The sequence below is a fragment of the Dysidea avara genome, chromosome 1 (genome assembly GCF_963678975.1).
Source record: "Dysidea avara chromosome 1, odDysAvar1.4, whole genome shotgun sequence".
NCBI lineage: Eukaryota > Metazoa > Porifera > Demospongiae > Dictyoceratida > Dysideidae > Dysidea > Dysidea avara.
In genome coordinates this window covers 581690-598694 of record NC_089272.1, presented here as the reverse complement: position 1 = coordinate 598694, position 17005 = coordinate 581690, and the positions used below count along the sequence as shown (strand labels likewise).

General features: G+C 36.7%; 1 protein-coding gene across 1 annotated transcript in view; it reads right to left on the bottom strand.

Annotated features, from left to right (window-relative positions):
* The window catches only part of LOC136242173 (uncharacterized), a 113500-nt gene that overhangs the window by 28822 nt on the left and 67673 nt on the right, over positions 1–17005 (bottom strand). Inside the window, exon 15 of the mRNA XM_066033595.1 lies at positions 13480–15596. Coding sequence (XP_065889667.1) covers positions 13480–15596 — 2117 coding nt within the window. The remainder of the gene's footprint in view (positions 1–13479; positions 15597–17005) is intronic.

Below are 17005 nucleotides of genomic sequence, written 5' to 3'. Positions count from 1 at the left end.
ATATGTAACAGATATTACATCCGAAAATTGTAACAAATGTAACGCATTACTTATTTTTAAGGCACACTGTATCCAGGCACATGATTGATTGCATTTTGGGTCCAGACAAAACTGGAGATAGCATTATAGGCATGGACAAAGAATGATAGTGTGTGGGGAGTGCCCTTGAGGCCAAGATACAACAACAAAGTATGTATTTGTGGCTGAACTACACCAGAGAAACACGTGTCTTGTTCATGTCACTTGTAGTTGTAGGCTGGTAGCTTGTATTTAGAAGGTTGGACTTACTTTATAGTTTGTAACGAACAAATGTAATATGTAATCATGAACCACGATAGTGGGTTCATAATAGGGATCGCCCATGTTTTTAGCAAAAACTCTAATAGAACGCATGCCTAAAAACCACCTTTGAAAGCATCATCCAACTCAAAACAACCCTCTGGTGGTTATTTGCAATTAGTATAGGTCCACTAGTAAGTATCAAGTGAAAAGGAAACAGTATGTGTATTTGGGACAAAACTGAAATTTGCTGTTTTGTTCATATTATTATTATCGTGAACCACGATAGTGGGTTCATAATAGGGATCGCAGTGGAATTTTTGAAAATCTTAATAGAGCAGTCACCTAAAACCAGCCTTAGAAAGCAGACTCGAGCATAAAACAACCCTCAGAAGGCTTATTATCAAACACTGAACTCAGAAAAATTGTGATATAGCAGTAAAAATGGTCTAGACGAAATTTGTAACCATTCAAAAATTGCGAATTTTATGCGAATTGTTCATATTATTATCATGAACCACGGTAGTGGGTTCATAATAGGGATCGCCCATGTTTTTTGCAAAAACTCTAATAGAACACACGCCTAAAAACCACCTTGGAAAGCATCCTTCAACTCAAAACCACCCTCTGGTGGTTATTTGCAATTACTAGTAAGTATCAAGTGAAAAGGAAATAGTGTGTGTATTTGGGACAAAACTGAAATTTGCCATTTTGTTCATATTATTATTATTATTCATAATATTATTTTGTTTCACTCATGTACAGAAAAAGTTATCCACTTTTTCGTGCTAAAAACTATATAGCCATGCTTACTGAGTCCTTCCGCGTGTCCATGACCTATTAATAAGCCTGTATTCCACAGATCGCTAACCACCCTACACCTCGAAAATTTTCTAAGTTCTCTTCGCCATTGAACTATTGGCAGCAGTTCCGTATACTAAAGAAGCCGTATAACAATATTACAGGATTCTGTTGTGTGAGCTCCTTTGGGTTTTGTTGCAGCATTAATCTAGTACTCCACAGCACTTCTTAGACTTAGATCGCGCATAGCGTCTCTGCGTGGTGAGTATAGTCTACTTCTTCCTGTAAGCGCACAATCGCGATTTGCTACGAGCGACCATACAAGCGCTCTCTCAGAGACATAACAAAGTGGTAGTGCTGATACCAGAAACTATTCATTGTTATGAATTTAGTTTCTATAAACCATATTTCCTTTCCACACAAAGCCTCAAGTTGGGTGGAGTCAGTATTAGTGTTAATTAAAATTAAAACTATTCGTGAGTGCCATAATTGTCTGACCACATTGTGTAAACAACATGGCTTCATGCTGTTGATAACCCATGGTTTACAATAGACATTGCAGCTACACAGTACCTGACTTTGTTGTTGTCAATGATGTATGTGCATGCAGATTAGCTACTCTACAGGCTAACTGTATTATGTATATAATGTGGTATGTGAAACAATTTATTTGTGAATGCCACACTGATATTGTTTGTGGGAAGCCATATGCATTCATATATTGTCCGCAACATAGATTTTTTCACTGTGGTATACCCAATGGATACAATACTCACATGAACAACAGACTCTAGCTGCACAAGCTATATTGTACGTAGCGTTATATTATCATTTATACTACTGTGCAACAGTGAGCCAATGTTGTAGTCCATGCACCCATGCATGGAAAATCTGCATGTGATTCTTCTTCTTGTGTACGGTCTTGGCTGAAATAATAAATGCACAGCCACTGACTATTTTACCCTATAATTATATGCTTATCAGAGTTCCATGTCTTCAATTGTCTTGTGACAGGTAGCTAGTTCAGTATCATACCATTTGGTGTGTGTATATTCATGAACACTGCATTAGGGTACTATAATATGATGACAATGACAAAGAGACTAGAGTCCTGACACTTGTAGTAAGACAAGTTAGACAACAGCTCTTCAATATTGTGTGTAATGTATAGTCTCGTCCACAGCCAAGAGCAGTCAGGTAAATACTCTAATAATGTAGTCAATTAAGTGTCAACAACAAAGCTTACACTGAACTTGACAGCCACTAATTGTAAATTGCTCTACATATCTACAACAATTATCAATAAAACAAATCCATTACTGGATTAATAAAAACTACACAAACTAGATGAATAAAAAATTGGAAATTTTAAAATGGGAATAGGGATTGCTGAAAAAAAAGCCACAAAACAAGAAGGGATCGCTGGGGTGGTAATGTAAACCACAAATCCCTATTTTTAAAATGACTCAGGGGAGCATGTACAGTGTAACTAAATATTTATGACAGAGAGTCAAAATAGGGATTTGTGTTTTACATTACCACCCCAGCGATCCCTTCTTGTTTGGTGGCTTTTTTCAGTGATCCCTATTCCCATTTTAAAATTTCCAATTTTTTATTCATCTTTCATAATATTATTATTATTATTTTGTTTCACTCATGTACAGCCCAAGGCTTCCATTTTTTCGCGATAAAAACTACACAGCCTTACTCACTGAGTCTTTCTGCGTGTCCATGACCCATTAATTAACCCGTACTCCACAGATCGCTAACCGGCCTCCACCTCGATAAATTTCTAAGTTCTTCTTCGCCATTGCCTGCTGTTCCGTATACGGAAGAAGCCGTAGAAGAACAAAATTATGGGATCTTGTGTGCTCAGGGATGCATATTGTTCGACTATAGTATTTATAACGTTAATAGATGGCAGATTGAAGTTGTGCACCTTACAAGATCGCCATAATAGGGTCTCTAGTAAACTTCCCGTGTTCACTACGAGAAACCGTTCAAGCGCACATGCAAGGCATCCGTTTATTCTCTTCCTAGCCATCACAGTGAGTGCTTTGTTTGTCCATTATAGGGGGAAGAATGGTAGCACTGATATTATGGCTGCTTTTCACACACAGAAAAGGTTGGGTGGGGTGTTTATTACAACCCTACCATTTAAAAATGTTTTGTGGTCTAACCATATATCATCAACAACCCTCCCATATGGTATCCATGTCATAAACAACTTAAGGGTGTGAAGCCTGACAGTCTTATATGGGAGGATTGTGTGTTTATGTCACTGTAACTAGCTACTGTGTTCTTACTCTAGCACATTCTCCGATCAGCTAGTGACATTGACAGTTGCAAGTAATTATGAACACATGCTAACCAGACTTAAATTTGCTGACTATACCTATGGTGTTCCACTTTATGACACACTGTTGCTAGCAGGCTACACCTAGGCTTTCCAGGGCTAGAGCCCAGTCTAAGTCCTGGCAATTGGAACTCAATATGCCAGTTTAAAGTAGTCCTGCATGGGTATGACTGCCAAATCCCTGGTAATCATGTAAGACTGGCTACGTCACTGGCCACTAGTATAGTGACATTGTGATGTGTACATGCAGACACCGGCATAGGAAGACTTTTCAGCCAAGCCTAGCTATCTCCTACTATTTAGCTTGATTAACACCAACTCACACGGTTGCTGCTGCATGCAGCCTTGCATGTTCATACGTGCAACTCGTACATTTATACAAAGGTGTTGTAAGCGTCATCACTTCAATAATAGCACTACAGCTACAATGTATAGCTATCTCTTCACTACCTATTCTGCTAGACAACTCTACACCTATAATGCACATGCTTGATGTATGCATCGTTCTTCTCTTTTTTTTAAAAATGGACTCTACAGGAATTAACACTAACAGTTACCATTCTTATAACTTGTATCATAGAGTTTCATTCTTTTCCTTCTGTTAGAATAAACACCTAAGACATCTTGTTCTTCTTCAAGTCTCCTGTGCTATCATCAACACTGTCTCCTGTATGATAGGTGCACAATCAGTAATTCTTCTGACAGGTAGCTAGCTCATATAGCAGTGTGTTTTCAGCAATGGTACAAAGTGTGACGATGGTGGCTGAAACATTGAGTAGAGTAGGAATTAATATACCCTACCTTATTATTTTGTGCGTGTACAAATCAGAATGAAAATACAGTCTTTATCATAGATTACAAAATAATATTGCATTAAGATATCTAGTTAATGAGTTAACCTTTTAAACTGAGGAATCTCTGTTAGCTTAGGCTACACTATAATGTGCCAATTAACTATAATCCATCAATGGATTTGGAAAAAAGTACACAAACTAGACATATTAAAAAATTAAAATAAGAAATAGGGATCGCTAAAAAAAGCCACGAAACAAGAAGGGATCGCTGGGGTGGTAATGTAAACCACTAATCCCTATTTTGACTATCTATAAATGCTCCATTTGAGTATAAAGAGTCAAAATAGGGATTTGTGGTTTACATTACCACCCCAGCAATCCCTTCTTGTTTTGTGGCTTTTTTCAGCGATCCCTATTCCCATTTTAAAATTTCCAATTTTTTATTCATCTAGTTTATGTACTTTTTATTAATCCAGTAATGGATTATGAAGAAAATTGTTGTGAATAGTGTAATTTTGCATTCTGCATAGTAACACCGTCCACATTTCAGTACACACATGAAACTGATCAAATTGCAATGTGCATACAGACTGAGAGTCTCCCAATATGAGCTACGATTTACATTAATGGTTCGTTTAATAGCTGTCAAATTCAGTACAAGGATTGTTGTTATACACTTGACTGCATTATACATCAGGGTGAACTCCCTTCAGACTGGAAGAGGGCATATGTAACACCAGTATACAAGAAAGGCCTGTGTACTAATCCATCGAACTATAGACCTATATCATTGACTAGTATTTGCTGCAAGTTGTTGGAACATATCATCTCCTCAGCAATATCTTCTCACGCTATTGACTACAATAACATGTGTACAAATTAACATGGATTTCTTTGATTGATAATGAAGACTGTTGTGAATTGTGTAATTTTGCATTCTGCATAGTAACACCGTCAACATTTCAGTACACACATGAAACTGATTAAATTGCAATGTGCATACAGACTGAGGGTCTCCTAATATGAGCTACAATGTACATTACTGGTGCCTTTAATAGCTGTCAAATTCAGTGCAAGGATTGTTGTTATACACTTGACTGCATTATTAGAGTATTTACATGACTGCTCTATTAGAGCATTTAATATGGATAACCCGCCCACGTACAATAATCACGGAGCGGAAAAAACCACCTTGCAACAAAGTCATCAGCCCAGATTAAGCTTCCTGGCCTATACTGAGTTTAATAAAGACAGATTCTATTAGCCACAAGTAACGCACACCAAAAAAACTTAACTCTGAGTGCGATCTTGTATGGCTTCTCGAGCGTGATGGCATTTCGGAAAGAAGAAACAGCCCGGTTTGGGCCGTTTCCATCCAAAAACGAAATCAAAAATAGGTCATGGACATGCACAATGATCCATTCAGCAAGCCTTGCTACTTTTTATCCCAGGATTCTCCTTGTAAACTTCGCTATACCTGTGAAAAAATAATAATAATAATTATTATTATTATGAATAATAATAATAATTATTATTATTATGAATAATAATAATATGAACAAAAGGGCATATTTCAGTTTTGTCTGAAATACACATACTGTTTCCTTTTTACTTGGTACTTACTAGTGGACCTATACTCATTGCAAAGAACCACCAGAGGGTTGTTTTGAGCTGAATGATGCTTTTCAAGGTGGTTTTTAGGTGTGCGTTCCATTAGGATTTTTGCAAAAAACATGGGCAATCCCTATTATGAACCCACTATCGTGGTTCATGATGAACAAACTGGCAAATTTCAGTGTTGTCTGAAATACACATACTGTTTCCTTTTCACTTGATACTTACTAGTGGACCTATACTCATTGCAAAGAACCACCAGAGGGTTGTTTTGAATTGAAGGATGCTTTTCAAGGTGGTTTTTAGGTGTGCGTTCTATTAGGATTTTTGCAAAAAACATGGGCAATCCCTATTATGAACCCACTATCGTGGTTCATGATTCTTATTATTCATAATATTATTTTGTTTCACTCATGTACAGCAGAAGTTATCCACTTTTTCGCACTAAAAACTATATAGCCATGCTTACTAAGTCCTTCCGCGTGTCCATGACCTATTAATAAGCCCGTATTCTACAGATCGCCAACCACCCTACACCTCGAAAATTTTCTAAGTTCTCTTCGCTATTACACTATTGGCAGCAGCTCCGTTTACTAAAGAAGCCGTATAACAATAAAATTACAGGATTCCATTGTGTGAGCTCCTTTGGGTTTTGTTGCAGCATTAATCAAGTACTCAACAGCACTTCTTAGACTTAGAGGATCGCGCATAGCGTCTCTGCGTGGTGAGTATAGTCTACTTCTTCCTGTAAGCGCATGGTCGCGATTTGCTACGAGCGACCATACAAGCGCTCTCTCAGAGACATAAAGAAGTGCCGGGATAGCGCAGACACCAGAGATTATTCATTGTTATGAATATAGTTTCTATAAACCACATTTCCTTTCCACGTAAAGCCTAAAGTTGGGTGGAGTCAGTATTAGTGTTAATTAAAATTAAAACTATTCGTGAGTGCCATAATTGTCTGACCACATTGTGTAAACAACATGGCTTCATGCTGTTGATAACCCATGGTTTATAGGCATTGCAGCTATACACAGTACCTGGCTTTGTTGTTGTGAATGATGTGTGTGCATACACATTAGCTTCAGACCTTCAGTGCTGGTCACTGTAAAGTGTTAATAACACATATTGTTTGTGGGAAGTCATGCATTCATATACATGTCAACATAGATTTCTTCACTGTGGTATACTCAATGAATACAATACTCACATGAACAACAAACTCTAGCTGCACAAACTATATTGTATGTAGCATTATATTATCATTTATACTACTGTGCACCAGTGAGCCAATGTTGTAGTCCATGCACCCATGGAAAATCTGTATATGATTCTTATTGTGTACGGTCTTGGCTGAAATAATAAATGCACAGCCACTGACTATTTTAACTTATAATTATATGCTTGTCAGAGTTCCATGTCTTCAATTGTCTTGTGACAGGTAGCTAGCTCAATATCATACAATTTGGTGTGTGTATATTCATGAACACTGCATTAGGATGCTAATGTGAGTAAGAGACTAGAGTCCTGACACATGTACAAGTTAGACAACAGCTGCTCACTGTTGTGTGTAATGTATAGTCTCGTCCACAGCCAAGAGCAGTCAGGTAAATACTCTAATAATGCAGTCAAGTGTGTCTGACAACAACAAAGCTTACACTGAACTTGACAGCTACTAATTGTAAACTGTTCTACGTATATCTACAACAATTATCATTATCAGTAAAACAAATCCATTACTGGGTTAATAAAAAGTACACAAACTAGACGAATAAAAAATTGGAAATTTTAAAATGGGAATAGTGATTGCTGAAAACAAGAAGGGATCGCTGGGGTGGTAATGTAAACCACAAATCCTTATTTTGACTCATTTTAAAATGACTCAGGGGAGCATGTAACTAAATATTTATGACAGAGAGTCAAAATAGGGATTTATGGTTTACATTACCACCCCAGCGATCCCTTCTTGTTTGGTGGCTTTTTTCAGCGATCCCTATTCCCATTTTAAAATTTCCAATTTTTTATTCATCTAGTATTATTACTAGTTACAGCCCTCAGAGTAGCGAGTAAAATGTAACTCGTTTCTTTTTTCAGTAAGTAATATGTAACTGTAGCACGCTACATCACGTAAAAGTAACGAGTAATATGTAACTAGTTACATTTTTAGTGTAACGACCCCAACTCTGCTCCAATCCAACTTGTTTCAGTACTCTTATTGTGGTACTACATTGTCCCTACTCTATAGTTTAAAGTTCCTCATTTTTTCTTATACTTGTGATATTAAGAGGATTCTAACTGTAAAGTCACCTTACTTTCTTGTATGTTTTAAAATCAGGCATACGCCCACATCTGGCCAAAGGCCGGCTGTGGGCACACACCTGGTTATCTGAAATTGTTATCGAAAGTGTGTGTACGTGTGTGTGTGTATGTATATTTGTTTGTCTTTCTGCACCCATGTGAGCAAAACTTTATTCGCTAAAGACATCCTTTATGTGAGAAATAAAGGCCATATATGTAGAGCCTGTATTAAACTTCCAAGAAGGTAAGCTTTGGTTTAAGGCAGTTAATACGTGTCGGTTTGAAATAAGGGTGAAACAAGTTTATAAGGATGTGGTGAAGGCTTTTCCCAATGGGCTTTACGAGCATCAAAAAGTCGAAAAATAGCATACATTACAGCACTTGACTCGTTATATACCCAGAGTCTAAACTGCTGCTACATTTGGTATGTCAGATATTTCATCTGTTACTATAAATACACTGCGTAGCATGCATGCAGTAAATAAACAATACTGTATCTTGCATGTGTATGTACATACATACCTCTTCAAACCAAATCATGTGTGAATCAGTTACTGCAATAGTTTGGCCAAAAACAACACTTATGCGGGCGGGCGAATTTCATTATTATGTCATTATTATATCTATTGTTATAAATACTACAGCTATTTGATTAAAATACAGTCACAAAATACAAATTGAATGGCCTTTGTAATGCAAATTTAGCCACATTATAAGGTTACCACCTACAATTAGCAACAGTACAGTAAGCCAATATGCAACATTGCTAGCGCAATAGGCATTAAATAGACTGTGCTCATGTGTATGACTAATCTAGAGATTTCATATTTTGATGTGGGCAGGGACCAGAAACCAGTATACCAATTGGAATGGCCTAAACAGTACTACCATATTGTTTGATATACAGCAAATGATCAACTCACTCCTTCTACATAACAGAAATCAACGCTTGTACATTACCAATTCACTCAAGTAAAGGTTGAAGTTAGTGCCTGTTAGATGAGAGAGACTTAGTGTGAACACCTTTGACAGCACAGGATGCAAGACGGAGGAGTGTGATGTGTTATCAGTGACATTACAAGGCATCAGTGGTGAAGACATTAAGGTTCAGGTACTAAGTTTTCTTACGATTTGCTCTGCTCTTAGAACACCAGTTGCTAGTACCCTCATTTACACGATCTAGATTTGGCTGATATGAATGTTGGTGGAGATCAGTCCAACATTTTAATTGGGTCAGATTATTATTGGCATATAGTTACTGGTGACATGGTTCATGGAGAGGGTGGCCCAGTAGCATTAAGTAGTCACTTTGGTTAGCTATTATCTGATCCAACCAATCCCATACCACCTGTAGCTGGTCACATTATCACAACCTTGATTATAGATGGATGTATTGATGTTGACCGGACATGATGGATGTTCAGTTAGGCTGAGATTTGTGTCAATTTTGGGAAACCAAAGCCATTGGAGTAACTGACCAAGGCAGCATAGGACATGACATCTTCACCCCTGAGCTGACATTTGATTGGAAAGATACACTAACTATTGCACATACGCCTTCGTAAACTAGTACTCCAAGTGCTTTAAAATTAGTGCACTTATAATTAGAAACTTTCCTTGTGTTTGCTGAAATTTAGAGCACATTGCGTTCAAAGCACAGGAAGTTCCAAATATTTAGAGATGCCAAAATTTTAGGGTATCTACAGTAGTTTTGTAATGATATTACAAAACTACTGTAGATACCCTAAAATTAGATACCCTTTAGTTTTGTTACAGTAAAAAAAAAAAAAAAAAAAAATATATATATTTGGATCCCTAAAAACCAGTCAACTTTTTCTTGAATTTGGATCCCTCTGAAATATTTTATCACCCCTCTACAAGGGCTACCAGCATTATGCACTGTACTTAAGGACCAAATATTTCAGCTAAAATAATCGATCTTCACCCCGTGAAAACCAAGCTTGTTGTACAGTAACTGAGGGGCCAAATATTTCCGCTAAAATAATCGATCCTCACCCCATGAAAACCAAGTTCGCTGCACTGAGAGGCCAAATGCTTCCACTAAATAATCAATCCTTACCCCCTCAAACCAACAGAAAAAGATACCACAAGATTTACACACTGATTTCCAAGGTTTATAGATAGTCCCCCTTTTAATATAAATGCAGGATTTCATCCCGGTCAATTATCATTTCTCATACGGACTGCCTGTGCCAATACTTTGCCCATTGCTGTCAGTTTTCAGCATCGATGTTCCCTCTCGCTGTAACTGAGTCAGCAGAGATACACTTACTATCACAATAAGGTGCTACATATTCTAGCTACAAAACTCATTGAAATTTAAGTATATGCAGACCTACAGAACTTCCGATCTAGCTACTGAAACACCTTAGGCAACAATTCCAATGTGTATACTAACAACATGCTATTGCCCAGATATTATTTAATTCACTTTATATGAAAACGCTATGTTAGAATTGACTTGACCTCTGGATTCTGTACATCATATACAATCAGCCTTTTCCATGAAACAATCCAATTAAGTAGACTACTATCAATTGCTGTTAAAAGTACATAGTCACCACAACAATTGGAATTACGTGCAGTGCTTGGCCACTACTAGCCAGTCTCTGTCAACAATCTGCTAAATTAACAGCATCTTCCACATTGTCCGTTAGGAAGATGTTGGATGATGCTGCCTGTAAAAGTATTTCATCTTCTGAAAGAATTTTCTTAGCCCAATCATGAAAGAGTAGGTGAACTCGGCCAACCATAAACTTAATAACTGTATTTTGCTGCTGTAGATAAATTTTATTCTTGCAACCACACCATACCCTCACAGGTCCCTTATGCCGTGGTCCTGTTTGGTCGCATGTGTCCAAACATTTAGCTGCCATTTAACTCTGTTTTCTTTTTGTACACATTCTGCATCGTTTAACAATGATGGTTTCATCTCTTATGCTGTGGGAACGTGGGGAACAAATAATTTCATTTGAAATAACTTCCCTTCTATTGATTTTATTGACTGTAGGAAATTTCACTTGAACTATTTAATATGTTAGACAATGGCATGCGCGTTTCCTTTGAAGTGTGGAGGTCTCTCATTTACGTAGAAACCTCGTGTCTTACTGGTAAGACACCTGACTCAATAGGACAATTGTTTACAACTACAACAAGACCCACAGTAATGCAATTAGCCTCTAGTGGATGGACAATTAGTATTTAGCACATCAGTAAACACCAAGGGAAATGACGTGTTTGAGAAAGAAATTACACTCAGGTACACTGTTTTATCTGTGACTATCTCAGTGTGGATTAGACTGTACCATTGTGGTAGCTGGTTAACCAGAAAAGCCATTCAGTTTGTGGCCCTCACTATATTAAAGTGCGCTCTGTAGATCTAGACAGCCATGCTGGTATTGGCTATTCACATTCATTGCCCTTCATACGTGTCTATAATGCCTCAAATGCACTTTTTATCAACTTTACTGACGCTCCATGGCTTGTGCGACCTCACATATTTTGCTAGCTGAATACTTTGGTATTTACATTGGGACTCTCTATACTTACTCACAGCTTCTACACCATTGTCTAAAACACTTAGACACTTGTAACAGACATCTTCGAGGATTTAAAAACCATCAATGATATCAATAATTACCTTAGGTTTTTAAATCCTCGAAGACACCTATTACGAGTGTCTAACTATTACTAAGGTTGTGCTGCAAGGGAGAAAATAGCTATAATATTTATAGCTATCCTATAGTATGTATGCATTGAGCTGGATCCTCAAAAACATTTAATAACTCATGAAATTTGGCTCATTTGTATACTGTTTGACCCTCTAAAAATATTTCAAAATCTTTTCGTTCAAATGTATGACATAATGTTTAGAGCCAATCAAAATTTTCACCATACATTTCCTATGGGAAGTCATAAAAGTGCAGTGTTCATTACAGCCCTTTCCTGAATTGTAATGGAGCCAAATTGCACATGTCTGTTGTTAACACCTTGGTTGTCACCATTAATCATCTGGTTAACTGAAATCTTTACTCTCTTGAGAAAAAATCCACTTTTAATTTTAGCTATTTTTTAGGATCCAGCTCAACTTGTACATACTACAGATGTTTTCCAAAAATATTTGTTCCCTAGCTCTTCCTTGCAGCTGAGCCTCTACCCTGTGCTGCACACTTGTCTGAAGTATAATTAGACACTTAATTATAGACCTACGGTACTACACTTGTCAAGTTTCCGTAACAAAAGAAACTGGGGTAGTTAGGTGGAATAATATGTATATAGGAGGGATGGCTGAAATATCTGGACCCCCTTTAATGTGTGCAAACGGTATTTTTGTAGGGAGATATAATATTTCAAAGGGAGAAAATATGTGACCGAATTTTGGAGCACTGTCGATATACGTGCAATAGTACTTTTGTTATAAAATACATTTAAAAACTATGGGTAAAAAACACAAGCTCCAGAAAAAAAATTACACAAGTTTTTATCACCTCACTGGTGGGCGAATTAAGCCTCCAATGGATAAATCCTGGACATCATCGTGTTCGCCAGTTTATAGAGATTACAAAAATCTTTGTTTCATCTCCATACACAAGTTACAGATGTTTGTTTATGTTGCAATGACGAAAGAATTTACCGACAATCGTTTTTCAGTGAATTTGCCTTCCTTCTCAAACACAGAAGCATGCCTGGGGCAAAAACTATACCTTGGTGGATGCACAAATTTATGGCAAACACAATGAGCAAAGATTCAATTCCGTACGTCATTGTATCAGTAAGTTACGATGGTTTATGTAAGTGTCTGTAGATTCTTTTCTCGATAGCTTCTGTACATATCAATTTATTTGTTCATCTGGCTGTCTAGTGCTGTATTTGCAGCGCTGCCTAACTTATGAAGCTGAAACTTAGCTAGTCCATTCCTCTGTGCCTGTACAAAACAAAGAACAAATAAAATGCATTTTGAAAATTGTGTGGATATCAACGGTTTTCTAAAATTAGGTCACATATATTTCAAACATTTTGTTCCTGGGGCCTAAATATTTCGATACATTTGGACTGGGGAATCAAAATAGGGGTCCAAAATTTTCGCCAGTGGACTTATACTCCTTCCAAATTAACCTCCAATGCTTCTTTTGTGGTTGGAGGAGTTTGTGTTTAGTTGAGTGTTCTATTAGGATTTTAGTAAAAAAACATAGGCAATCTCTATTACAAACCACTACCGTGGTTCATGATGAACTCACTATCAAGGTCCACGGTTTCACAGTTCACTAATTACACAATACACAAATAGCTACACAGTTAGTTAATAACTGTATTTACCTTTTCAAACCACACCTTGTGTGCACCAGCAACTTCAGTAGGTCTTCCAAAATGACATGTTAAATATTTTGGTAATTCAGGTAATTCTGTGGGTAATTCTACCATATGCACCTCTCTATCTTGACACTCAGTACACAAAAACCCAAAATTTATTTTCCATTTATTAAAGTTCAGTTTACTTCCAACTTCTATTAGAGCTTCTCCTATAGTATTCTTGACTTTATAGTGGACTGATGGCTCTTTTGTATTTTTGTGTCGCACTTGTACTTCCAGAAACAAAACTCTGTCTATCAATGTGACTTTATGACCAGTGTCTTTCAATAATAGTGTAACTAAATTATCAAACACTTCATTATCATCTCCAGGTGGTGACCACACAAGTTTCCATTTTGAATCATCTTGGAGAAGTTTTACCACCAGACAACAGAACACTCCTCGGGGAAATGACTTAATTTTCTGACTGGACTCCGAGTACAGTTTAAACTGAATTAGTAATGAGTTTACTTTAGTGTTTCCATCAATTAACATGCTTCCATATGTTTCAAGAAACTTGCAGTGAGGATGTGGCAAATTGCAACTTTTGAGAAGGCAGGGCATAAAATATTTTTTGACATTGTCACTGGACTGCTTTATTGGAGCAACAATGTTTAAGTACTGTAACAGTTTTAAAAATGATTCTTTGCAATTTCTGCTTGGAGTACTAATACCTCTAAATCCTTCAATGGTAAAGTCAATTTTATCCAATAAAGTAGGTTTAAATATTCCTTTGCGTTTAAACTCCTCTAAAGCTTTAACATCTGAAAGACCATAATGTACATTTACTATATCAGTTATTCTGTTGAAAAACCACTGTAGATCAGTAAAGATGACATCACTCATTTCCTCTACTTCCTCAAAGTACAATAAAGTACCAAAGAGATGATGAAATCTAAGTCCATTTTTAATGTCATCCTCTTTGTCAAGTAATGTCTTTTCTCTGCATACCTCAACAACTTCAGCAAATGATATAGCATGATTTTGTCTTTCTTCACAAATTTGACGAATTTCAAGTTCTAAAATAAGCCACACAATTGGGACATGATAAGTATTCTGTTCACAGAGAGCATCATATAACTTGTTACGTATTACACCAGCACTTTGATCTTCTTCATCTGTGAGCGTTGTTTTGTTGTTTACAGGAATCAAGTATGTGTAATCTTTATGTACTTGCTCCCAAACATGTGAAAGCTGGGAACTATAAACAACTTTATCCACATCATTACTAATTTTCTTAATATCGTCTTCAGCAACACAGTCTGAATGAGTTCCAATTAACGAAATATATGATGTGTTTTTTCCTTCAATTATGCATTCCTTTTTAAATATAGAATCAGGTCTCCTTCCAAGCAAGATATTATTGGTAAATGACATCAAACTTCTTATTAGCTCAAGATTAGTACAACCAATGGTATATGGAGTAAAACTCCGCTCACCATGTTGGTTACCATGGGTAACAATTACAGGACTATCAAGGGTGTTAGTCATATTGTGTACAATAAAGGTGACCATTGTACAACTGTTAACCGCTGGTAACATGCTAATAAATTGTGGTTGTCCACCTGTGTCTAGAAATGTTAAAATGTTCCATGTGTCTTCTTTTTTAATATGTGGTACCTTTTCACTACTAACTGTACCTTCTGCCATAGAGAGTTCTACACCACAAAGCTTTGTTTGTAAATCAATTTCATTAAATTCAGGCTTCTTTTCAGACTTAAAAATGGATGGCTCAGAAACAATTATTTGTGGCAGTTCTGTCGGTTGCTGTGATTGCTCAGTGAAGACATTTAAACGTGATTGCAATTCATCAATTTCTTTTTTAAAATCTAATACACTAAATAGCACATGGCTATCAGATTGCTTCATACTAATTTTCAGTGCAGATACACGTTCCGATTCATGTAGTCCTGTGCTGATGTGTTTCTCCTGGAATTTTTTACTCAGTAATAAGTTATAGAAATTTGTTTTCCCAGCAGCAGATGCTCCACTGAACAACACTCTACCAAACCTCACTTTCATTGTCTCTCCTTTTCTACAAGCTTCTAACATGAAGTTAACAATTGCTTTATTAAATTTCTTTCCTGGTGTAAATAATGTAAATAATTAGTAATCCATAAATTAGTAGCACTGCACTGTTTGCATGCATGTGCACAGTTAATCTGTCTAGTCACAAATAAACATGTACTACCTATTTAGGCCATGCATATTTGAAAAGTTGTTGCTCGGAACCCAATTTTGTGTAAGAAAAGAAAAAAATCAGATCATGTGACAACTAGAAATTAATGTGTGAGTGATCAAGATACTCTAATAGAACAGTCTCCGAGCAAAATTTAGCTTTCAAAAGGCATAGGCATCTATGCAAAAGGCAATGTTAGGCTATGAACATTTAAAATATGAAACTTCAGTGCTGTCTATAGTCATTGGGCTATGTACGTAGTCATGCATGTGGCTTGTAGCTAACTGGAAGGTATTTGACATGTCTGCAGACAGTGCACTATAATGTTTTGTTCTTTTAGATCTTGTTTACACTAAAACGTTTTTGTTGTTTCAGTGTATGCCCACGATTGCATTTTTGGTGTGTTTACACGTAAACTGTTTATGCAGGTCATGCGACAACTTTGGCCAGAGCATACACTTGACTAAGGAGATTATAAACAGTCAATAATAAAGAATTAGAAAAATACACCATTATACCAAGTTTTCGTAGATCCAGTCACAATAACTAAAGTAGTAAATATGTTTACAACACTAATAGCCAAATCAATTAAGTGCTACACCCTATGACATCATGCTAGGTGTCTAATCAATCAAAACACTAACCTGTCACGTCCTTCATCATACAGTATGGTAGTACTGTATATAGGGATCATGGAGGTTTTTTTCTGGCCAAAAATATTACCCAAAACCAGCATCACAATATCACCTTGGTGTCTTGGCAGTATGTAAACAAATTCAGGTATCGTAGCTATTTTATAGACCTGAGGAATGGCACAATAATCACTGAGTATAAAGCCTGAGGTGATTATGTGCAGGTCTCTAACATACCAAAAATACCATGAAATTGTGCAGTAACTGATTTAGACTATGGCTCATGCCGCTCTGGTCACTGCCAGTAATGGCGACTGACTGATCAAATTAAACAACTCACTGGTAGGCTTCCTAGATGAATGTGATCATCTTTATGATCCGGCGATGCTTTCCTTACACTCTAACGATGATTTCTGATGGCTGTTGTGACTATAATCCAGCAAAGCATGTGACACGTGACAAAAAATTTGTCACGGGTATCTAACCAGTTTAGACACCTACCCGTGGGTATCTATTTGAATTTTAAATACCTTATTAACAATTAAACTTCAAAGCATGCCATAGTCTAATGGTTAGGTATAACCAAGCCCAAAAGTGCCTTCAGTACGACCCTCAATGTTTCCAATAAATTGCTACAATTTTAAATTTTTTTTATTCAATGGAATTTTTTTCTGCCTGCCTG